General features: G+C 48.1%; 1 protein-coding gene across 1 annotated transcript in view; it reads left to right on the forward strand.

The window, feature by feature from the left end:
* PHACTR1 (phosphatase and actin regulator 1) overlaps nt 1-24,663 on the forward strand; it is a 571,513-nt gene that overhangs the window by 473,032 nt on the left and 73,818 nt on the right. The window contains exons 6-8 of the mRNA XM_077769981.1: nt 5,531-5,698; nt 7,549-7,755; nt 24,330-24,651. Of these exons, the coding sequence (XP_077626107.1) occupies nt 5,531-5,698; nt 7,549-7,755; nt 24,330-24,651 (697 nt within the window). The remainder of the gene's footprint in view (nt 1-5,530; nt 5,699-7,548; nt 7,756-24,329; nt 24,652-24,663) is intronic.

Genomic DNA, 24,663 nt, shown 5'->3' on the forward strand with positions numbered 1-24,663 from the left:
AAAAAAAAAAAAAGTTAAGCTTTGAGAAAATTTCATTGCTCAGAAGGTGTCATTCACGCTAAAACCAGAGAGTATTCCTAAAGCAAAGAATCGAGAAAAATCAAAACAAACCCTTAAATGTCGTCACAGAGGTGACATCTGGCTTTCAGTGGAAGTGATCCCTGAACAGACCAAAACAAAAGATTTTTCGATGCGTCTTTTGAGCCAGTCCTCTGGAAGACAACTTTTGCGTAAATCATACTTTCAGAATATTAAAGAAAAATTCTATGTGAGCTGAAATCCTCCTGAAATACTTGGGCTCCTGTGTTCTGAGCACAGGTCTGCCTTCCTTCAACCTTTCCCTTTTCTTCATCTGCTTCTCAGGGTTTGACTTCGCACTCTTGTTCCTTTTTTCCACCTCTGTTGCTGGCTCCTCCCTGAGCCTGTGTTTCTGCATCTCTTTGTCTTGTGTTATCTGTGTATCTGTGTTCTCCTTTGCACTTGGCTCCGTGCCTGGCTTATGGGAGGGGAGGCAGGGCGGGCTGTGGTAAAGCTCCAGGGCTTGGGGGGCCCACAGATGGGGCAGGGGTTTCTAAAAGTACCATAAGGAGCTGAAAGCAAACGTCTGCCTTACTCACAAGGTCGTCCTGAGCATTTGTGGTTTCTGGTTTCTGCTGCGTGTTGTTAATTACAGGCTCTCAACAGATGTTTGTCAGTTGAATCAGTTCATTCACTGGCACCTCTCCCTTTACTCTCCTTGATGGGGTGGTTAACCTGACTCTACCAGCATCTTCCTTTCTTGGATCTCACAAGGGAGAGTTTCCGTGGCCAGTTCTGTACCTCAGATCCGTTGCCTTCGGTGCCTCATCATTCAAGATTTATGACCTTGACTTGCACTCACATCTGCATCATGCTCTCTGCCACTGCTGTGACCCGATTTTCCCTTGTTACATATGCTTGCATCTGGCTCACATTTTAATTTTCCACTCTATCTTAGTGCTCTTCCCAGTCCCATGTTCCTTTGTGACAAGTTCATAGTCATGATCCATGGTTAGACGGTGCAATCTCCTGCTTTCTTGTCCTCTTTGAGGTTTACACCAACAGTCTGTATTCCCCGTTTGCCACATAAACAGCATTTCCTGCCTTTAGGGCATCGTGACAAGGCGCTGTTGCCATTCCAGGTTCCCTTGTCCATCTATCTGATTCCTCCACTCCAATCCGGTTGGTTTCAGAGAGTGGAACCCTAACCAGCAAAAGCAGCTCCGACATCCCCCAAGAACTTGCTAGACATGCATATCCTCCGTCCCACCCCAAACCTTCTGGCTCAGAAACCCTGGGGGTGGAGCCCAGCCGCCTACTTTAACTTGCCTCCAGGAAACCAAGTTATCCACTCATGCCGCGAGCCACTGCCTCGACCCCTCTGGTCTCCTGTGCCTTTGCCTTCTCCCTGCTCACACTACTCCTTCTGGTAGGAAAGTGCTGGGCAGTTGTTGTGGGCCATTTGAAAACCATCATTACTGGGGTGCCTGGTGGCTTAGTCGGTTAAGCGTCCGACTTTCGCTTGGGTCATGATCTCGCGGTTCGTGGGTTCGAGCCCCGCGTCGGGCTCTGTGCTGGCTGCCAGCTCAGAGCCTGGAGCCTGTTTCAGAGTCTGTGACTCCCTCTCTCTCTGACCCTCCCCTGCTCACGCTGTCTCTCTCTCTCTCTCCTAGAAATAAATAAAACATTTAAAAAAAAAAAACCATTATTACAGATGATTTTAGACCACGTAAAACATCAAAATAATTTTTAACGTTATAAAGAGTAATATAATTTCTCATTATTTCTAATATCTAATATTAGTGTAAAGAGCAAACTCGTTCTCATCCATGATAACAAGAGACAGTGAAGTTCTGAAAAGATAAAGGTACAGTGGTACCTGGGTGGCTCCGTCAGTTAAGAGTCTGACTCTTGATTTTGGCTCAGGTCTCGATCTCACGGTTAGTGAGTTAGAGCCCCGAGTTGGGCTCCATGCTGACAGTGCGGAGCCTGCTTGAGATTCTCTCCCTCTGTCTCTGCCTCTCCCTTGCTCACTCACTCGCTCTCTCGCTCTCTCTCAAACAAACATGAAAAAAAATAGATGAAGGTACAAATAATCCATGAGACTCCTCTTACTCGGGAAGGTTAAGTTCTTTCTAAAAAAGAAAAACACTTTTTCTGATAATGCTAATTAAAAGGGCCAGTAAAGAGGCTAATAAATAGTGCTGGTTAATAGAAAGGACATGGAGAGTTACATATTCTTCAGCTTAATCAGATTTGGAATTACTAAGCATTAGGAATTCCCAGCTAGATAGTGAAATATTAATATGCATAAATTTCATCTATTAGAAGCTCTCCTAAAATGAGACTTCCTTTTTCCTTTTTTTTTGAAGCTAATATTGTTTTTTATTTATGAATGCTTCTATACAACTTAATCTTTTTAAAGCCATGATTTATATCATTTTATGAAAAACAATGTTTTTAATTTAAATTCAAGTTATTTAACATACAGTGTAGTTTTGGCTACAAGGGTAGAACCCATTGACTCGGGGCGCCTGGAGGGCCCAGTTGGTTGAGTGTCCAGCTTCAGCTCAGGTCATGATCTTGCAGTTTGTGAGTTTGAGTCCTGCGTTGCGCTCTGTGCTGACAGCTCAGGGCCTGGAGCCTGGTTCAGATTCTTTGTCTCCCTCTCTTTCTGCCCCTCCTTCACTTGCTCTCACTCACTCTCTCTCTCTCTCTATTTCTCTTTTAAAATTTAAAAAAAAAGCATTAAAAAAAAAAAAAGAGCCCAGTAATTCATCTCTTACATAGGATGCCCAGGGCTCAGAAACTTCTTACTATATATGGCTCCAGAGGCAAGGAAAATAAAAGCAAAAGCAAAGTACTGGGACCCCATCAAGACAAAAACTTCTGCACATTAAAGGAGACAATCTTTTTTTTTTTTTTTTTTTTAAGTAGGCTCCACACCCAGCATGGAGCCCAATGTGGGGCTTAAACTCATGACCCTGAGATCAACACCTGAGCTGAGATCAAAAGGCAAGACATTCAACCCACTCAGCCACCCAGGCGCCCCTAAAAGAGGACAATCCTAATTGCAGAAATGACTATGCAGGGAGGTGGTCAACAGAGCCTCCTTTCTTCTTATCATAAAACACTTGAAATCCCTTTCCAACTGGCCATAGGGAGAGAGCTAAGTAAATGCCGGTTTATTCATCCAATATAATCAGCAAGATGATAATTACGCAAATTATAATGCTTTTAATAGTAAACAAACAAACAAAAAAGACCCAATCTGATGCACAGTAAGATTACAACTATGAAAAAGATGTACAGAAAAAGAAACGATATATATCTGTTAAGGTGGTGATATGATCAGTGTCTTATTTCTCCATTTTTAATTTGTTGGTGGAAATGTATATTTGGGCATTGGGACAGTGGAGTTCTCCAAAGTGGTTTGGGCCTTTGTGACTTAGCAAAGGTACCTGTAATGTCCGGGGCACTACATTTTTGGAGAGCTGCTGTGTCCCAAGGGGTGTTTCTCTGTTAACGAGCCGAGCCTCTAGCCCTATAGCCAGATGCCTTGATGAAGCTGAGATTCAGAGAGTCTAAGGAATCGAGTTGCGTTGTATCTTTTCCCCACCTCTGCTTCTGTGATTCTTTTTAACTGTTAAAAAGGACAGCAGTCGTTTGATTCCACTGTTGCCCCCCAAGGAAGCAGAACTTGGCAATAGCGCTAAAATCTCTCCTACTCCGGGTGTCTTAACCCAGGACTTTCATTACACTGGGAGCATCAGAATCCAAGTGGTTTCCTAGAGATGTGTGCCACCGAACGGCAGCTGCCTCGTTCATTATTCCACCGGCTGGGAACCCGAAGCAATGCTACTTCCCACGGCATCAGTGTGAACATGCTAAATTAAAGCGTGTTAAGGGGACTGGGGACCATCCCTTATGGTACGCCAGTGCGTTAACTCACCCCCGCAGCCCTTCCCTACTGTAGATGGTGGGTTCAGCTATGCCCTTCCCATAGCCTTGGCCTTACAGTCTGCATTGCTCTTCTTCTCTGATTAATGAGGAGGAATCCTCATTTTGTTAATGACAATTACACTGACTACTGTACCATTCCCGGCATACAAAAAGGCCGAATGAAAAAGAAGGAAAAAAAAACAAAACCCCACAAGCTTAAAGCATGTCAGTGCTTTATATCATCTGCTTCAGGTGATTTTTTTTGGTATCATATTTTTTTTCTATGTATATACAAGATTCAGGTCAAATGCCCTATGTCCTTGAACCATATGCTGTCTAAAGCCTGTTGGTTTGTAGATTACGCTGTTGAATGTACATTTCATCAGGCCAGTTCTAACCAGGAAGGAAGGGGGCAGACAGAGCATCCTTCACTGCGACACATTGTTGCATATAAAAATAAAGCCTTGGGAGGAGCATAGCCAAAGAAAAGGATTATTTATACAAGATTAACCTGGGAGTCATTTTGCTGTTTCATTTCTACAAGTCAGTCATCTTTCTTCCAGTTTTAAGGCAGGTAATTGCTTTGCAGGTGTCTGTGTTCCTGACTAAGCATAACTTAAGAATCTTTCATCGGGATATTTATTCATCTCACTGGAACAGCTTCCAGTCCTTTTTAAAAATTTATTTGACTTTAATGCCTAGTTATTTAGGACTCCCCTGGGCTAAAATGAAATCACACTGGGGGAGTTTTGATTTGACAAATGGCCACTGGGTGGGAGCCTTTGATCCTCAGCCCTGGTGTTAACTTGCTGCTGCCCCTTGCTTTGTGGGGGCTTCAAGCAGGATCAGAGTCGGCTCGCCCCCACGGCATGATGACTGGTGGACACTGCGAGAAGTGGGGCCACTTCCCAGCATCCTCAGGTCACTGCAGCCTTGCTGTTTTGGTCTGAAGCCCTCCAGATGGTCACTATTCAATTCCTTGTAAGGTTTGAAGAAGGTGGTACCCTCCCAACAGCCAGTGAGCAGTGGTCCCTATTGTCAGGAGGCGAGCCTGGGGGCACTTTGAGCCCTCCCAAATTTTATCTATCTGGAGAAGCCGGGTGCCAGGGGGAGGAAGGAGATAAAAATGATAAATTTTGCTTAGAGCCTTAGAGAACCATTCTTCTGGCATTGAGCGGTACGAAGCCCTTCGTTGCCTAAAGTAGGAATTCCTATTCCTGGTGTTCCAGTCTCTGAGGCCTGCTCAGTTTTTGCCGGCTTTCCAAAATAATGAAGAAACGTTCATTTTAATTCACTTTCAGTAAAAACAACAGCATACTAAGTGGGGTGATTATGGTTAGAAAGATGGAGAGCAAGGGGGTCCCGGAAATTGCTGCCCTCGTGGTCAGATGCCAGAGGTTTAAAAATAAAATAAGGGTCTGAAAAACAAAAGAACAAGTTCAGGGTTTGCCTACTGACCTTGATAAAGATCATTCAGAAACATTTACACCCAACTAGCAGACTCTAAATGTCCCCCTTCCCTGGAAGGCAGGCGTTGTCTCACTGTGCAATCTCCTTCTTGCACTTGCAGACGGGGAGCTCTCCATATCGAATGAGGATGATTCCCTGGAAAACGGGCAGTCCCTGAGCTCCAGCCAGCTGTCTCTGCCTGCCCTGTCCGAAATGGAGCCGGTCCCGATGCCCAGGGACCCCTGCTCGTACGAGGTGCTCCAACCTTCAGACATCATGGATGGGACAGGTAAGTCTCCTAGTAGAGCTGAAAAACAGGTCCCTGGTATGGGGGCCGGACATGGGGCTCTGTCTTGAACCACCTGGAGCATAAGAATCTCCTGGAAATGAGGACGAACTGGCCCCATCAGGACATATTTACACGGACTGTCCTATAGTTTTTCAGAACCTTTTTTTGTAATTTTAATCTCTTCCAGGAAGACACACCCTTTTTTGTCATATGGAGGATTTAAATGTCGTTGGTTTGTTTCTAACACTCATTTCCGTTAAGCTCAGCTAAGGAACCCTACACTTGGACACGGTTCCCACCTAGGTCACATTTGTAAAGCCCTGGCACAGCCCTTAAACCCAGGCTCGGTGTCCAGCCCAGCTGATGATGGTATCTGTTTACTGTACACAGTCAATGTGTTAATTGGCCATTGAATCGTATAGAAGTTACTGGTTAACTCGTAGGCTGCCAACAGATGATGTTTGGTACCATCGACTGTCACTGTTTCTTTGGTCCAGAGCCCTCTGAGTGGTCCGTATTCCTCCCTTAGAGGGTTTGCAGAAGATGGGACCCTCCCCATGGCCAGTGAGGAGTGTCAGCAGGAGCCTGGAGGGTCCTCATGGAATTTCCGGAATATGGCTACAAAGGCCATACCGTTTTTCCACACCGTAGGCAAAGTCTGCATCAGCAGAGCTCAGGTGGGAGCGTGAGAGAGCTGGCATCCCAGAGGCCATGCCAGGCTTCAGCTTGGACCTCCCGAGTCATTGCTCCATCGGCGTGCCCAATGCTGACAAGGATGGCGTCCCTTGAGAGAGAGGGAGAAGTGGGTGCTGTGAGGGTCATTTGCAGGGCTTTGATGCTGCAGGGGACACTGAGTTACATTCCCCAACCCACCCCCCGCCCCGGCCCTCCAGGCTGAGACTTTTCCAATGGTAGCGGTGAGTTGTGTTTCCAATCCAACCTCCCTGGTGACGTTGGGATCACACAGATTTGGCTGTTACAGAGAAATCTGTCATCTCCCTAAAATCAGAATTCTGGTCTCATTGGCCAGGCTGCCATCTTGGGATGAAGGTCCATGCTAACCTCCCCACCCCCTGGGACAGCTCTTAACTGGAGCCAGTCAGGGGTCTCCCGTGGCAGAAAGGAAGAGTCATGCCCAATGGGGAGCAAAGAGAAAAGAGGGAAGTCAAATGAGAAAGCCACAGTGCTGGTACGTAAGAGGAGAGGGGAGGCAGGGAGACAGAAGGGCATTGTCTTGGTGCATTCTCTGCCTCACTGAGGTTCGGGGGGGCCCCTAAAACTGCAAGGTGCCTCCAAGGATCCAGAGTCTGGAGGAGCATGTCAGCCTCTAGGCTGCTGTCTTCGTCCCTTGGTGTTCCACACACGGGGAGACCCAGCGGGCAAAGACCAGACCCCAGCATCGACTCTCTCTTCCTCCCAGCAGAGGGCAAAACAGGCCCAAAGGAAGATGCCAGCATTGGTTTGGTTCATTCAGATGGGGCTCTTTGTCCCTGGTCCACCACACCTGTCATCTGTTGAGTGTGGCGGTGACCCCAAGAGTCGCACTTGAGAGCACTCAGAATTTGTGGCGTAAACGCCCAGCTGGAAGTGGTGAAGCTTGGGATGGTTTGGACAGAATGTCCTCTTGATGCCCCTCCCCCCTCCCTTTCTGCCTCTGCCTCACTGATGTGTCCCCTCCCCCCACCCCACGCCCTCGCTTTACTGTTTAACGCTCTGCATGTCCGTGACAACGTGGAGCGGGTGCTCTGCTGTGTTGCTCGCCCATGTCCCTGTCCTGTGTGCTCCCGCCGGTCCCCACCTGCGCTGCGTTTGTGTAATGTCACCTGTGTGTCGTGTGGTTGTCCCCTCAGTGTCTGAAGAGAGTCCCTCTGCCAGTGAGTCTGGAGCCCTCCTGTCCCAAGATCCTTCAGCCAAACCAGTGCTGCTACTGCCCCCCAAAAAACCTGCTGCTTTCTCTGGAGACCATGAGGAGACCCCAGTGAAGCAGCTGTCCCTTCTCAAGCAGCCCCCCGCCCTGCCTCCCAAACCCAGTGCCAGGATTGCCAACCACGTCACAGGTGAGTCAAGATGTCTTCCGGAAGCGTGCAGCCCTACCTTCCCTTCACGGGATGATCTCTTGCTCTCGCTCTCTCACTCTCTCTCTTTTTATCTGAGGCCCGTTGCACCTCTTTGGTGAGGTTGCTCTGTGGGGCATCTGGGTATTTCCACGTACACGCAGTCACGACCTGGGTTTGTGTGTGTTCGTCACGAAGCATTCGACATACGCCTTGCCAGCCATATGCCAAGAGCCTTCGTCGTGTGTATCTGTAAATATGTGCTTTGGTATTTATGTGATTGGTTCACGAGTATTTGCCCGGCTAGGTGAATTAGCTTCAATGTCAAAATCTTTGCAAAGACGAAGAGGAGTACCTTGTTCCCTTTGTAATGAGTTTGCCAACGCTTTAAATTTTTTGTCTTTAAATTATTGATCTGAAGCCCAGCCTGTTTCCTTTATTAAAATTCATGTCTGTGCTGTTTGTTCTGTTAAATGAAAACAAAACCAAAAAAAAAGACAGTCTGCAAAGTATTGTGGGAAGGACTCTTCGAAGAAGAATAAGCTTAGCAATGTTGTCCGAAAATGCTTTTTATGTAATTACGTTTGAAGTGTTAGTGAATGTCCGTCCCCACAGTTGTCGCCATCTTGGATGTACTAGTGATTGAGCATCTAGTAAGGACTTCACTGCACGCTAATGGGGTACTACTTTCGGATTTAAAGCTGTGGTTTTGGGGCACCCAGGTGGCTCAGTCGGTTGAGCATCCGACTTTGGCTCAGGTCATGATCTTACGGCTCGTGAGTTCGAGACCCGTGTCAGGCTCTGTGCTGACAGCTTGGAGCCTGGAGCCTACCTCGGATTCTGTGTCTCCCTCTCTCTCTGCCCCTTCACCCTCTCACTGTCCCTCTCTTAATGTCTCTTAAACATTAAAGTTGTGGTTTTAATTTAAAGAGTAAAGATTTCAGGGATTGTTTCTCCAGCTTTGTTTGTAATTCCATCTGATCAGCTGCCTCTTTGCAAGGAGTTTCGTATTTTTATAAATAGTTTCTGATGGATCTCTTTACATTTTTTTTTGTGTGTGTGAGATGTCATGGGGTTGGAGGTAGAGAAGAATATTCACCTGTTTTGTAGTAGAAAAGCTGATTGTTTAAGAAAACCCAGTGCCGTTAGGAGGGCTACAGGAATTCTGCGGGAGAGGTACGCTTCCATCCTGCGCTTCCTAACTCCTAGTCCAGGGAATGAATGCTGCTCCTGTGACAGAAGGGTGTGGAGTCCCAATTAAACGCAGGGTTGAGTCAGACTTCTCTATCAACATACGTGTCCATCCAAGCCAGACGTTTGTGGTTTCAAAGAGGAGATTTCCATTTAAAGGAACCATCCCGTTCACATCAGTAACACCTTAGTCCAGTGTCCCAAAATATAAATGCATAGAAACCCACAAAGGAGAAGGTACCCTCATAAGCTTCCCCCAAGAGAGAACCACTGTCCATTTATCTGTCCGTCTAATAAAAATCAAATGCCTGCTATACATCATCTCATGTCACCAGCTTTTTACATGTGGTGTGATCTTTTGTGAACTGATTCTTCTGTTCGTGAATAGTCCACAACACAGTTTTGTTAGCTGCTTGGCATCGAGTGGGATTTACTTGTCTGGCCGCTCGTGGGCTCTTCAGTTGTTATTGTAAAAATCACAGCAGCGAACATCCTCCACAGCACTCATAGCTTAGTCGGCATCCAAGTTTCTCCTGATTTATTTCTAGAATTAGAAGCACTGATTCTAAATCTAGAAATCAATGACATGCCTTTTAAGAGCTAGCGGACTTTGAAGGTTTTGATGCCAGTTTTCCCTGAGGATTAAATATTGCAAAATAAACTCCTGCCTGTGGTTCATATTTATCCATCACACTTCTCGGTGGAACACTGGGCTAGGTATCAAAGCAGATGCAAGGGAATGAGTTTCGTGGATATGTATGTACACGTGTGTGTGTGTGTGTGTGTGTGTGCGCGTGTGTGTGTGTGTGCATGTATGGATACACACACACACATACACACAGTAGAGTACCAAAATATCTACTCTCAGGAGTATCCTTTGAAGTTCAGTGTGATCTGAGAAAAGGGCATAGAAAGGCTGAAGTTTGAGCTGACCCTCCAAGCATGAAGAGCATTTATAGAGAATGAGGGGAGAACATTCCAGAAAAAGAAAAAAAAAAGCCCTGGTCAGAGCCCCAGAGATGGCAGTGCTTCGGGTCCATTACGAGGTCGCCGAGCTGGGGCTGAGGGTCCTTCTCGGGACATATTAAGAAAGGACTCACTAGATAAGGCATATGAGCGTTTAGATTTTGCTCCCCCGGCAGCAAAAAGCCTGGTTTTTGAGCAGGGGAGGGATGTGATGGTGATTAGCCTTTAGAAAGCTTTCCTAGGTCGCCGTGTACAATGTACAGAAGGAGAAAGTTGAAGGTCTAAAAAGGTCAGCCCTGTGCCTTGTTCTCTGGCATCACTAGTTGAGTTAAATTGAATAATTTAAACTGAGCTAACAAGCATTTGGCCGATCACAGCAGGAGGAGAGAGGACAGTAGGTAAGACATTTTAAAAGAAGAATGGACAGTTTCTTCACCAGCAACAGCCTCTCATTTATTGAGTTATCTGATTAGTGAAGACACCCTTCATTCATTCACAGCTTCCTCCAGGAGCCGTGAACTTGAGTGGCTTGGTATCCGCAGGACTCTTGATCTATGAGCGACCGAGGATATCTGAAGTTAGCCCAGTCTCTCTGGCTTCCCACATCCCTTCCCAAGAAGAATGGATTCTTCTGCTCTCTGTAAACCTCACCTCCGCGTAGCTAGGATCAAAGGGAGAAACATACTTGAGAGCTGATAATCCTTACCCTGTTGTATCTGGTAGCCTCTTAGATATGAGGAGCACAAGCCAGGAGGAGAGGTGTGTGGGCTGGAAGCCTGGTGCTGTCCTTCTGGGCTGAAATTCAATCAGACGTGCTTAATTTCTGTAAGCGAACAACCATCATAATGAATCTGCATCACAATGAGGCAGTGACATTAACCCTGTTCTGTTCCTAATTACTTTAGAGACATCTGGGCTATGTCAGAAGGAATTAATAAACTAGGAATTCTAGAACTTTTGTAGCATGCTCTCACTGTCTGCTGCTCTGTTGACATCTTTGAAAGGAAACAGGACAATTTGAAAGACACCAAGCATGATTAACAGAGAGCGACAGTGGCTAATGGCCCCGTAGGATGCTAGAGGAAGAAGCATGAGCCTGACCCGGAGCTCCCTCCAGCTATGCGATCAGGCAGAGACGAGCAGAAACATCTCTGCTTTGCTATTTGCTTCCATTTCATCCAGAAAACCACTATAAACCTGAAGACTTTCCCGTGAGTTTTCTTAGCTCTCCAGCCAGTAGATAGATCCTTGCTCTCCCAGAGTATCTTCTTTTGTCCACATCTTTCTTCTTCCTTCTTATCCTCTCCAACAGCAGCATGCACAGTAGCTTGCAACATAGGGGCGCCAGGTTCCTTTCCATTCTGGAAGGACCGTGCATAGCAGGGCTGGTCTCATAAGGCATGTGATCTGAGATGAATGATCCCCAAATGCATCCTTCAAATGATGGCAGACCCCAGAGGAAAAGGGTTGATTGAGGCAAAAACAAAAAACAACCGGAAAACTGTTGTCTCCTATCTTTCTGAGTCTTGTCAATCATCTCTCCTGCCACCCTGGCTCTAGGAGTCAGATATGAAACACTGCATGAATAATCCATGACTCTGCATAAGGTACCTATGATTAGGTGCCCCACAGGTGCCATGTGAATGAAGGATAGTCAACCAACGTAAGAGCTGGACTTCACAGTCAGGCATTCACACTTGGGTGATAATGGCAGCTGCCATTTTTTGAGAACTTTCTGACATATCGTTTAGCATCATGGAGTCGATACTATTATCATTATTCTCTTTCCTGGAGGAGGGAAATGATATTTGATTAAGTTAAATGCCTCAGTCATGGTTACGTAGCTACTAAGTGCCAGAGATGAACTCAACCCACTTTGTTTGACTCTGCAGTTCTTACTTACAACCATTAGTGTCTACCTCACTAAGCTCCCTATTCTTAAAATTCAAAACAAGAGAATCACGGGTTTCCTTTTCATGTTTTTGCCTTGTGTGTTTCCGTCTGTTTAGTAAAAGTGGCTCCTTTATTTGCATAACTCAAAGACAACAGTGTATCCGGTCTTTTCAAGCATAAGTCATATTCTCAAGGCACTGGATCATAAAGAGAAAGACCTGAATGCATGCAGTTGGGTTGAGTTGGGAAGAACGTGCTAGAAGCAGACAGTCCATAAGAGTCAAGAACAGCGCAAATGGCACGGGAAGCATTTGGCCACAGTTAGAGATGGCAGTTTGGCAAAGAAAGCAAAGTATTGCTGATCCTTAAAAACGAGTCCTTCTGCTAATGTGAAACCCACCCAAGGCTTCTTCGCACTGTCTTTAGACCCTGAAATACAAGGAAACTTCTGTGGGTTGACGGCTAGTTTCAACATCCCGAAGTTTTTGCAACTGCAGACGTCCCTGCCCTATGGTGTTTCTCAGCTTTATACATGTCTGATGAGCATCTTCTATCTGGAGCTCATCACCCCAAAACCAACATTAATGTCTTAGCCATCTCTCTAGTTTTGTGGACACCGCTGTTGGCAGACTCTTCTGCAGTCACAGTCTGAGGTGTGATTTTATTATTCCTACTTGGCTCCCTTATCCCCTGTCCTGAATTCTCCCCAGCACCTCCCCCCACCCGACATCCTACTCTCCACCCCTACAAAATCATATACTTTTGCCTCTATTCTTGCCTCCCCTCACTGCCTTCTACTCTGAAGGCACAGGAAAAGTTGGGAGTGGACCCCCGTGACCTTGAACCTCCTCTCTGCCTTAAATGGATAATCTGAACTGTAACCCAGAAGCCTCAGAAAGAGGTTGAAGGTTCAGTCTCTGGATAGTTGATACCTTGAAGGCATGGGAAACACACCCAGATTTACTCTTAATACCCAGTTTTGATTTCCCTTTCTTAAAATGCAGAAATTCCTTCTTGGTGCATGTGAGGACTTCCAATCAATAAAAACTTTTTTTTTAAGGCTGCTTTCTGCTCTGACTTCAGAGGTCAGCATTAAGATTACAGCAAAACACCTTTTCTTTTTTTAAATGTAGCACTGTTAGGTTAGAGATTTCATTCACTTGGCACTTTTTTGGAATGAAAACATAACATGAAATTTCCCTTCTTGGGGCACCTGGTTGGTTAAGCATCCAACTCTTGATTTCAGCACAGGCCATGGTCTCATGATTCGTGAGTTCAAGCCCCGCTTTGGGCTCTGTGCTGACAGCTCAGAGCCTGCTTGGGATTCTCTCTCTCTCTCTCTCTCTCTCTCTCTCTCTCTCTCTCCCTCCCCCACTTGTGCTCTCTCTCTCTCAAAATACTGTACCTTCTTAACAGTTTGTAGATGTGTAACTCAGTAATGTTAACTATATTCCCATTGTGGTGCAACAGATTTCCAGAACTTTTTCATCTTGCAGAATTCAAACTCTGTGCCCATTAAACAACTCCCCTTTTTCCTTCCTTCCTGCTTAGCCCCTGATGATCACCATTTTACTTCTTGTGTCTCTGAGTGTGAGCTACCTTATAAAAGTGGAATCATATAATACTTGACTTTTTATTAGAGGCTTAATTCACTTTGCATAATGCCCTCAAGGTTCATCCCTGCTGTAGCCTGTGATCAGATTTCCTTCCTTTGTAAGGCTGAACGGCACGTGAATTTTGAGCGCCCACCGTGTGCCACGTGCTCTGCCAGCTTTCATTTCATTGATGAGCAGTGTTCCCTCCCCAGCTGTAGGGGTAGTAGGCAGTTAGAAGTACAGGAGATGTTTAGTATGAAGGTGTGAAAACACGGTTCTAAAGAAACTCAAATAGCAGGAGACCCATATCCTTTTGAAAGACTCAGAAGAGGCATGATAGCATCATAAAGGAGTATGTATCTAAAACAGGCCTTCAAGATGAGTAAAATTTTGCCGGGTAAGGATGGGAAAGGAGGTTGTTGTAAAATATGAAGTAAAGTACACAGAGCCACCTAAGCAGGAGGCATAGTGTGTTCGAGAAATAGCAGGGTGCCTGAACGACTCAGTCGGTTGAGCGTCTGACTCTTGGTTTCGGCTCAGGTCATGATCTCGTGGTTCGTGGGACAGCGCCCTGTGTTGGGCTCGGTGCTGACAGTACAGAGCCTGCTTGGGATTCCCTTTCTCTGCCCCTCCCCTGCTTGTGCGCACACACGCTCTCTCCCTCAAAATAAATTAAAAAATTAAAGCAAATAGCCCAGCTTGGCAAGAGCGCAGGCTTCTTGTAGTGAAGCGGCAAATGATCAGGCCAGAAGTGGGGGGAAGGGAAGCCGTGGAAAGCCTCGAATGCCATGACGAAGGATAGAACTCTGGAGGACAAAGTGGGGCACTTTTTGTGGACATTTAGCAGCAACTGCTTGATTTCAGCCAAGCCTGTCTCCCTGATGTTCTCGTGGATTCGGTGGACAGTAATTCTGTGGATGGATTCACGGCGGGATGTCTAAATGGAAGCCGGAGATGGCCATTGTCAACCTGGAATTTCAGAAGGCATCGGGCTGCTGCTGCCCTTGCTGGTTCTTCCTCTTGAACATCGGTCCCATGTCCCAGGGGTCAGCCTGAGAGTGGGGAAGTGACCGGGCTCGTTCCCCGCTACATGCGCCGAGCAGCCCCAGAACAGGAGGGCTTGTGAGGGAAAGAACCGCCTGCAGCTGAAGTCTTGAAGGAGGAGCTGGATGACGATGTGCCCACAAGTTCATAGCCGGATACTTGCCCTCAGGCTCTGAGTCGTGTCGTAGACAAAATCTGATGCTCGCACTTCTGTAGTGCCTGAAAGAACCGTGGTACCTGCATGGACAAGTGAAAGACCATGACAGCCGTCCATCAGTCAGACTTGGGGACCAGACCTAGGTGTCAGTGAGAGTTTCAAGGGACAGTGGGTGTGCCCTGGTAGACCACCGACTACAGGTGGGTAGACCAGCAGTCCCCTTCGCTGTCGGTGGAAGAAATCGGAGTGTGACTCCCAACAGTGAATCAGGATCAGGCCTCAGGTCGATGCAGGGTGGAAGATGAACTACAGCTGTCCTGTGTTGCCTTTATACTACCTAAGGGTCTGGCTTGGACATATTTGTACCTTCACCATGAATGTTCTACCTCTTCCTAGCTCCCTAGGGTCTATGAAGTATTTCATTCCTTATGATCTCAGTTAACTACTTTGAAACATCATAGATCTGCCACTTGGCTCCAGGGTTCTGGGATCAGATGAACATATTTGTCCTTGCTTTTATGACTCTGTGACTTTGACAGGACTCCCCCAGCTTTTGCCTGGATAGTCATAAGTAACAGTCTTCCTGAGAGGGACTGTCAGACCCATCTCTGGAACCTTCTCCTTCCCCTTTGTGCCCGTCTTGCAGAAGGCTTAGGTTCGGCAGCTCAGTTATCAGTTGAATCGTGCTCGTCTCCCTGGGTGCAACAGCACTCACCTGCATTGCTGCAAAAACAAACAGGATAATGTGCTTTTGTACAGGCGATTTATAATTTCCGACGAAATGCTGATCTCATCAACGGGTGTTGGCTGTTGTGATTATAGGGACACCTACAGTTTTAACTCCTTTAAGAGCAGTTTCCTGGCAACAAATCATGTGCAACGTTACTTGTAAAAAAGTTGAATTTGGGGCGCCTGGGTGGCTTAGTCGGTTAAGCGTCCGACTTTCGCTTAGGTCATGATCTGGCGATTCGTGGGTTCGATCCCCACGTTGGGCTCTGTGCTGACTGCCAGCTCAGAGCCTGGAGCCTGTTTCAGTCTGTGACTCCCTCTCTCTCTGACCCTCCCCTGCTCACGCTGTCTCTCTCTCTCCTAGAAATAAATAAAAATATTTTAAAAAAAAAGTTGAATTTAATTTTCTAATGTTTGTTTATTTTTGAGAGAGAGAGCATGAGCAGGAGGGAAGGGGCAGATAGGGAGGGAGACACAGAATCCGAAGCAGGCTCCAGGCTCAGAGCTGTCAGCACAGAGCCCAACGCAGGGCTCGAATTCACGAACCACGAGATCATGACCTGAGCTGAAGTCTCACACTTAACCGACTGAGCCACCCAGGTGCCCCTAAAAAATTGAATTTAATTGCACGTGGCACCCAGCATCTCCATCTTAGTGAGATGTGTCCCTCCCTGCTTGTCATCTGCTGCCCAGAGGGTCTTTGGAACGGGGCGAGTTTTAAAACAAAATGCTTTGTTGTGGAAAGTGACTCAGAAACAGAGGCAGGTGCTGGTGATGTGTTTGCTATTGTGGCCCTCGGTGTTAGGCTTCTGGAAGGTCTCAGGACGTATTTGTCACAAACGTCAGGTGTTTATGGTAGTGTCCGTGTGCTGGCCAGCTTGGAGGAGAGCAAGCCAGGTTTGGGGCATTTAACACAAGCCACTTCCATGTTACCCGCTTCCCGTCACACCGTCCCTCTTACCACAAGGGGTCAGGAGATGCATTTTGCCTTTCCAGGCATCTGACCAACGAAAAAGGCCAGACAGCCTGAGAATCCCCAAAATGGTCTGAAGGAATTGACGGAACTCATCTGAGCACCTTTGTCGCAGCCAGGGGGGATCTGATTCTGGGCTCTGGAGATTCCGGCCTCTCATTTGAATTCTAAGTACTCCTTCTAGACATTCTTTATGTTCTTGGGTGGAGTGCCTGTATCTATCAAAGGAGATCAAAGACTCTAACCTGCTGAGACCAGGTGGCAAATGACTGAGCAATTACTACGGCACCTCTGTTCATTGAGACACTAAGTGCTACTATCATGGACAAGTGCTCTGACGTGTGCATCCTGGGTTATAAATGGGCTTCTCCAGCAGGTGTTAGTAAAGAAGTGAGAAGAGAGGGTAGGGGTGTGTTCCTTTAGCCCAGCCTGGTTCTCTTATGTGCTACGGTCCTGGGGCGTAAGAACAGACGACAGAAGTGACCTGGGGCTTTCATGTCCTTGTCTGATGTCATCAGCTAGAGCAGTGTCATATTTGGAAACATATCCCTCTTGGGTTTTATGGCTCCGTGACACACAGAGTTTGAGTTTATTTTCCTTGCTCTCCAGAACTGGTTGTTTCTGCTTTTTTCCACCCCATCAACATAGACAGGTTTATGAATATACCGCTTCTCCATCCGTCTGGGTGCAGAGGGCTCATCCATTTCGAAGGCAGTGAGCAGAGAGCTCTGTGTGAGCCCCAGCACTACCAGCCACCATCGTCGTTATAAATGCAGGAGGTAGAGTAAGTTCTCCAGCAACCCATGAACACCATGCATCCTGTAGATGCAAAGTTTTTTTTATTCCATGAGGTGCTATCAAGGTAAAGGGGACATTTTTGATTGCTGGATTTTTAGAGGCAAAGAGTCTGAATCTCCCCACCCCCGCAAATAAGATTAGCTATCTTTCCCAGATACTGAATCACAGAGGGTCTGGATTCTGTCCCTCCAAGTTCTGGGTTCTTTTCCGGTTCTTTTCTGTCCAGCCCTCAATACTGGTGCAGGGTGGCGTGCATTAGAACAGCACCCTGACCCCGGAGGGCTGTGCCTTTTTTTCTTCCCGCTCTGCTTTGCTGCAAGCCTGGAAGGCTGCCAGGATGATCCTTTGGAAGCTCTCGTTCCCATTGTTGGGTTCACTGGCAGCTGGGTTTTCGCCTGCTGACTTAGAACCCCTGCACGTTAAGCCACCACACTCCCAGCTGTTGTGGCCTCTCGCTTCCCACCCCTGACGGGAAGCATCAGGCTGAGGGGGGCTCTCCCAGTGTTCAGCAAGTGCCCCGTGGGTAACAGGACAGAGGTGTACGGTGCTCGGCAGATCTCAGAGCGTGTCCGCATTGTCCGGCTCTCACGACAGCCTGTAGGGAGAGGCAGCGAATATATTATTTTTTTATTTAAAAAAATTTTTTTAATGTTTACTTATTTTTGAGACAGAGGGAGGCAGACTGCAAGTCGGGGAGGGGCAGAGAGAGAGAGACAGAATCCGAAGCAGGCTCCAGGCTCTGAGCTGTCAGCACAGAGCCTGACATAGGACTCGAACCCATGAGCAGTGAGATCATGACCTGAGCTGAAGTCAGATGATTAACCGGCTGAGCCAGCCAGGCGCCCCTATATTATTTTTTTAGAATCAACAAAGGCTATATTTGTTGAACTCCTTTTACATATCAAGGACTCACTGGAGAGATTTTACACTCAGGCCCTCCGCTCACTGTTTGGGGACTTTGTAAATTTATAGAAAGTTATTTTTAAAAGTTACTAAAAAATTATAAAAAGGTGCCCTTGGGAAGAATGAATTTACAGAAGGCTGCCCCTTCCTCTGGGGTGGCTGCCCTTCCTAAGACAGACTTCAGGCTGGATTTCAGCCCACTCGTACCCATGTAGAAGCTGGGTAGACATTAAGGTGGATTATGCTCCCTTTGTATAGATGAGCAAACTGAGGCTCAGGAAGGCTAATGTCTCAGGAACAGCGACAGAGCTTCTTGGACACGGAGCTGGGATTAAACCCCAGCTCTTCTGAGATCTGGGTGATGTCACAGGCATGCAGTAGAAGCCTCCCACCGCCCCTGCTCAGCGCTCAGAGAGCAGGTGCAAGAGCTGAATCCCTCTAGAAGGCCCTGCACACTTGGCATTTTGCACGAGGGAGCAGCCTCTTCGCAAAGCGGTGGCCCGCTTTGAAGATAGCGTATCAGAGTAGACCGGTGCAGGGGACTTTGTCAAGATGCAGATCCTGATTCAGAAGTCCTGGGCTGAACCCTGAGAATCTGCATTTCCGACTCGTTCCCAAGAGGCTCTGCCTCTGCCAGTCCACGGACCCCCCTCTCCCACTTTGATTAGCAGAGCCTTCGTGTAGGAGACTCTGGTCATTAAGTTCTACCTTTTGTCGCTGCTCTGAAGACGTAATGGGAAGGAAAACCGACAGATGTTTATGGAGCACCTGCTATGCACTAGGTTACTGTCCGTGGCTGGTGAGGAAACAGCCACACTCAGTGGGATAAAAGCAATACATCACTTGTTTTATCTACTGCAAATAAAAACCAGTGGCAAGTCAAGAAAAATGAAACGGATTGAGTGACTCTATAGGAGGTGCTGTGACAAAGGGAAGTAACAGAGCCCATGAGAGCCTAGTGACGGTGCCTTCACCAGCCTTGGGGAAGATGATTGAGCTCCTGAGGAAGCCATTCTATACTGATGAAAATGATAGCGACCAGATTCATAGCGACTATTTATTACCCGAGTGCTACGCACCGTGCTACACAGGGTACGTGCCTTACGTTCTGTAATTCTCACAAGAGGCCCATGACCTATGAATTCCTGCCTATTTCACAGATTGGAAAACTGAAACAGAGCTGGATGAGTGTTGGATTTTACAGTTTATCTCCTGTGTTTAGTGCGACAAACGCTGGAAGTGATTTTATGCTTCTTGGAGCTTTTTGTGTGGTGTCAACCGAGGTCTCTGGGAGCTTCTCTGCAAAGCAGACTCCTGGACCCTGTTGTAAACGTGCTGAATCTGAATCTGAATCTGCAAGCCAGGCCCTGCCCCTCCCATACCTCCCTAGTGAGGTTGGTGAATCACTGCCTTAGGAATTTGGCATCTTGGCAAGAAACAGGGAAGTCATACAGGACCTCCCCAATCCATTCATCTTCATCTGTCATCCTTGTTACAAAAAAGCCAATGCCTCATTAAACAGAAATGAGTACTGGGTATACGGCTCCCCTTGTGTTGAATAACTGCATACAGGAGTACACAGAAGGTGTATCAAAATCAGCAGGAAAGCAGCGAGAGTCGTCTCACGCACTGAATCAACTCGCTATGAAAAGCTTACCATCTGATTAAGTATTTATTGCTTGAGACAAAATTTTGAAGACAGGCTCTTTAGGCAAACTTGTCTGAAATACCCTTAAAGTATTCTAAAGCAAACAAAAGAGAAGAATTCACCCAGAAGGATGTCAGAAGTCTTTTCATCCGCGAGATGCTCAGTGATAAGTGATTTTTATAAAGATAAAATGTAATTGGAAGTGCCATTAGACAAATCGGTTTAAAGACAAGTCCCTTAATTGCAGACAGTAGGTTTAAGCACAGCTTACTGGTTAGGTGCATGGATCTCAGATAGTTTAGCTTTCGGTGCATTGGTTTCCTGCAAACTGGTCTTTTACTCTTTATATGCTGGGGGGATAGAAATAGACCCTGGAGACTATGCCTCGGACTGGGCCAGGGGCCAGATGGAACTGATGCATCATGTCCCCAGCTCGGGCAGCATCGGACTCAAAGCAGTTCAGCACCCTCAAATCACTGGTTCTTCCTGATTCTTCCCTCTCAGTCCCTGAGTATGGGGAGCATCTAGGAAGCAGCTAAACTGCAGACACCTGACTCAGAAATTCTCAGTCAGCAGGTCAGAGGTGAAGCCGAGGAATACAGACTTTGGGCGAGTATCAGGGGAATGTTGCAGGTGATCCAAGAACCTTGCTTAAGCATAAGCACCCTTTTGTGTTTTGTTTTCAGAGCAAAGGACCAGGGGTAAGAAGTTGAGTGGTTTTCAAACATGGCTGGTAAAAAGTACGAAGCTGGGCGCCTGCACCTCCCTAGAATCCCTGAGATGAGCCGGGTGGGCCAGCATCAGTATGAGGGTGATTCACCTTCGGTGTGAACCATGAGGCTGCGTGATGCTGAGCCTCACCAGTTGCCTCACCAGTTGCACTCTGGGCGTCCCATGGGGAGAGCAGAAGCACGTGTGGGAAGAGGGATCCAAATGCAGCTGGCCTTGACTGGCACAGCATCGGGCGGAATTAGATGGGGGTGCTGACCATCAGGGCCACGGGAGTTTGGGGCAGGAGAGGCCATGGTGGGGGGGGGCAGTTGGGTCTTCAGTTGTGCTTTGAAGGGTGAATGCAATTGTGATCATAGGGCAGGAGCTGGGAGGGTGTTTCAGGGGGGCGGGTGTGACAGAGGCCCTGACTGAGGATGAACATGGTTCCTGGGAAACCTAGTGTGGAGCCTTGGCCTGGCCGGGGACATGGAGGGCAGGAGGCACCTGCTGGGCTGGGCCAGGCTGGATGGCCCGGAGCTCTGAGTGGGGCAGGGAATCCTCATGGGACCTGCGTCATGACTTGAGCTTTAGGGAGATGTCGGTCGGGAGTGCAGATGGATTAGGAGGGTGGGTCCCGCTTTCCACCCAGTAAGAGATGAGGCCCCACACTGGTGCCGTGAGCAAGGGGGCAGAGAACATGAGAAGTTTATGGACAGAAAGATAAAACAATAGAAACTCAGAATGGCAGACTACGTACAACTTGCTCCAGATCTGTTATGAGCTATGACTTCGTATTAAGATGTCAACAAGATATAAAAACGGACACTGAAAGTTACTAATGATCTGGGCTGCCCAGGCCCGCCTCGCTTGTCTACCATGTTGGAGAAAGATGGGGATGATGGAGTCAATTCACTGAAAGCTGATAATTCCCCATGATTTTAACCTTTTCCCCAGTGTCCTCTCTTTTTACCAGATCTACCGAGCTAAGCATTATTTTAAATAATTCATTTTCATTTCCCACACCTATTTAATTTATGACTGTGTAGAGTGAAACAACCAGAAAGGAGATGCAGCATCTTCTTTCTTGAGCAATGAAAGCAACCATGTCCACTGGTTCATTCATTACTTCTTTACCTATTCTGATAGAATTCCTGGTGTCGCCTTGGCCATTTTCCTAGTGAAGAAACCAAGTAAGCTTTGCTGCAGTAGCAGTGACAGGAAGTAGTATGGTAGGGTGTGTGCAGGAAGTCCTAGGTTACCGAGATGGGTGGAACTCAAGGTAATCACTGTTCGTTCCAGGTAGACCGTTCCATGCTTCCTTCCTGGCTCCGCTTCTTCCTGCCCAAGCGAGTGAGCACCTAGCTGACTTAGATCTGCAAAGGAAGGAATAATGGGTTGAGCGTTCCTGGGTAGAAACCCTTAACACTTCCGTACACATTGCATTTGCTAGGCTCGTGCGAAAGCTTCCAAGAGTCGAGGGAGTGGACCCTTCAGGAGCAGGAACTGGACAGAGGGGGGTGAGTTTCTGCATCTCAGCCACTTTGCAGCGAGCACCATTGGTCATTCCCCTGAACGCGGTCACCTTGTGTCTTGTGTTTGGGCGCTGGTGACAAATGGGGAGCCATTGTGGAAGAGTGTGAGGAAGCCCCGTGGTCATGACTGGCTGGCATTTTGGAATTGGGGAGCGATCTTCTCAGGCCTTCTGGAATTATTAGCCTTCCCTGTATCTCAGCTCTAGGATCCACAGCGTAGTATCCACACACCCACAGCTCCATGATCCTGAACTTTTTATTCATTGTATGCTCCCATTCTTCCCATCTCGAGACTGTCTATTTCTGGGGAAGGTAAGAATTCATCCCACAGCAGAGCCTCATAGCATCAACCCGTTCTGTAAACATGCTGTGAGCCTCTCGCTCTGTGAACCGGGCGCCCTACAAGATGCCAAAGATGGAATGACAGATTATCCGAGGTCCTTGTTCTCCAGAAGAGGAGACAGCTACGTAAACAGGAAGCACCTTTGGGTGTCTTCAGAGTCTGGTACCATCATCTGTAAAAGTGAGATGATAATGTGTCTATGCCACAGGCTCCCTGTGAGGATTAAATTGCAAAGCGCTTAGAACAGTATCTGGCACGTAGTAAGCACGGGGTAGGGGCAGCTGGGTTAATTCTGTCATCTGTTGCCACTGTTGCTATTAGTGCTGACTTCCTTCCCGCCCCCAGTAGGCCCACAGGGTGCAGGATGGAAGACGTGAGGTAAGGACTCAGGAGGCTTCTTCACGGGGGTCATAGTTGAGTTGGATCCTGAAAGGAGAGGAGGAAGTGACCAAGAAGAGAAAACAGAATGGAATATTCCAAACTGAGGGAAAGTGGCGCAGGCCTCGGGGGGTGCAAACATCAGGTAGTTCGGGGAACTCAGCGGTTCTGGAGGGAAGGAGAGGCCTGGCGTGCGCACCTTGGGTTTCCCTGTGAGACAGGAGAAGCTGAGTGAGAGGAGCCTTGAGGAGACCAGGGAAGACTGTGACAGCCCCATGTGGAGAAGGTGAGGGACGAAGGCCACCGTGTGGGATGTAGGGGAGGGTGGACACCGACTTCGGGGGCTGACAAATAAGTACAATCCACAGGAGAGAAACAGTAAGGCGATTCTGATCTACAGCCTTTCAGATATGACAGGAGAGGCTGTTTTAACAAGAGAACCAGAGCAGACTTCAGGAGGTAAAGTGAGAGTGGAGAGAGAGAACTCAAACACACACAGGCCATGGAAGCCATGGATGATATGTCAGGGAGGCGGGCTTTATTTCTGTTTCTGGGCTTTCAACAAGGAGGGACATCACGCCCTCAGGATGTCACTTGGGCAGAACTGTGGGGGTTAAACTATAGAAGGCCACACCCGAAGCAGACAGATAATTGGAGAAAACTCTAAGCCCCCCAGAAGGGAGCAAGACTCAGAGCCCCATGGTGCTCCCTGATGTGGATCCCCGCTGTGAAGTTGAGAGCACTCTGTCTGCATCACATACATGCCCTTCGGCCTTCCCCCTCCCCCATCTTGCTCTTGGTGGCCATGTTTCTCCTCAGCAAGCCTGCAGCCCACAAGACCCAACCATGCCACCCAGCAGGGCTAGATCATTTCCTGGAGTTTACAAGGTCATCCCAAAGATGCCCCAAGGGCTGGTCTGCCCTGAAGCTCCCCTAAATTGGGAGCCACTATCATGGAACCAAGGAGCTTTGGGTGTGTGCACAGCCCACCAAGGCCCAAGCATCTGGTGTAGCCTCCCTCCAGTTTGAACGGCCCAAATATGGATGCCACATGCGTGGGCCGACCAGCCCGGCTACCGTGCTCAGGCAGACTTCACGGAGGTCAAGTGTGGGTGTGAAGAGATAAGCTAAATAGCACATGGACCATGGAAGCCTTGCTTACACATGGAGCACCTGAGCCCCATGACCACGGATCCTCATAAAGCATCATCCCCGAATTAAGGATAGCAGCACTGATGCCGCTTGCGCAGGGACATGCTATTAGTGGACTTGAACCGAAGGCTGGCTTCCTAGTCCCGTGCCTGGTAGATAAAGTTCTGGCTGAAAAGGATATTTGCACATGACAGTGGTAAAATTGTAGACACACGGCATTTCCTAGAGCGGGTCTTTAAAGTTCCACGGGTTTCCGTGATCACGTAGAGTGCATTCGTTTCCCCTTCCCGCCGCTGGCGAGCCTTCCTTAGCCTGACGGCTGTGTGGCCGACGTGGCTACTCCCTGGGTCCCTGAGCGCCCTGGAGGCCGCACGCTTGGGGCAGGAGACCAGAGTGGGCGGGGGCTCCGTGGCAGCGCTGACCCTGCTGGTGTCTTCAGGTGGTGTGTGTTATCTCAGGGCCCGCGTCGGTGCCCACGGTCCCCAGGCGGGTACGGGTGGTGTTCTGGGTCTCTTCCGGGATGCCCCAAACTCACGTGTGCCTCTCGCCCTCCTTGTGCTGCAGATCCTGGCGCCCCTGTGAAATTGCCTTGTCTGCCAGTGAAACTGTCCCCTCCGCTACCTCCAAAGAAAGTCATGATCTGTATGCCTGTAGGGGGGCCAGAACTCTCCCTGGCGTCCTACGCGGCCCAGAAGAGCGGCCAGCAGAGCGGGGCCCAGCACCACCACACGGTCCTGCCGTCCCAGATCCAGCACCAGCTGCAGTACGGCAGCCTCGGCCAGCACCTGCCCTCCGCCACCGGCTCCCTCCCCATGCACCCCTCCGGCTGCAGGATGATAGAGGAGCTGAACAAAACGCTGGCCATGACCATGCAGAGGCTGGAAAGGTAACTGGCAGG

Source organism: Crocuta crocuta, unplaced genomic scaffold, assembly GCF_008692635.1.
Source record: "Crocuta crocuta isolate KB4526 unplaced genomic scaffold, BGI_CrCroc_1.0 scaffold24, whole genome shotgun sequence".
Lineage (NCBI taxonomy): Eukaryota > Metazoa > Chordata > Mammalia > Carnivora > Hyaenidae > Crocuta > Crocuta crocuta.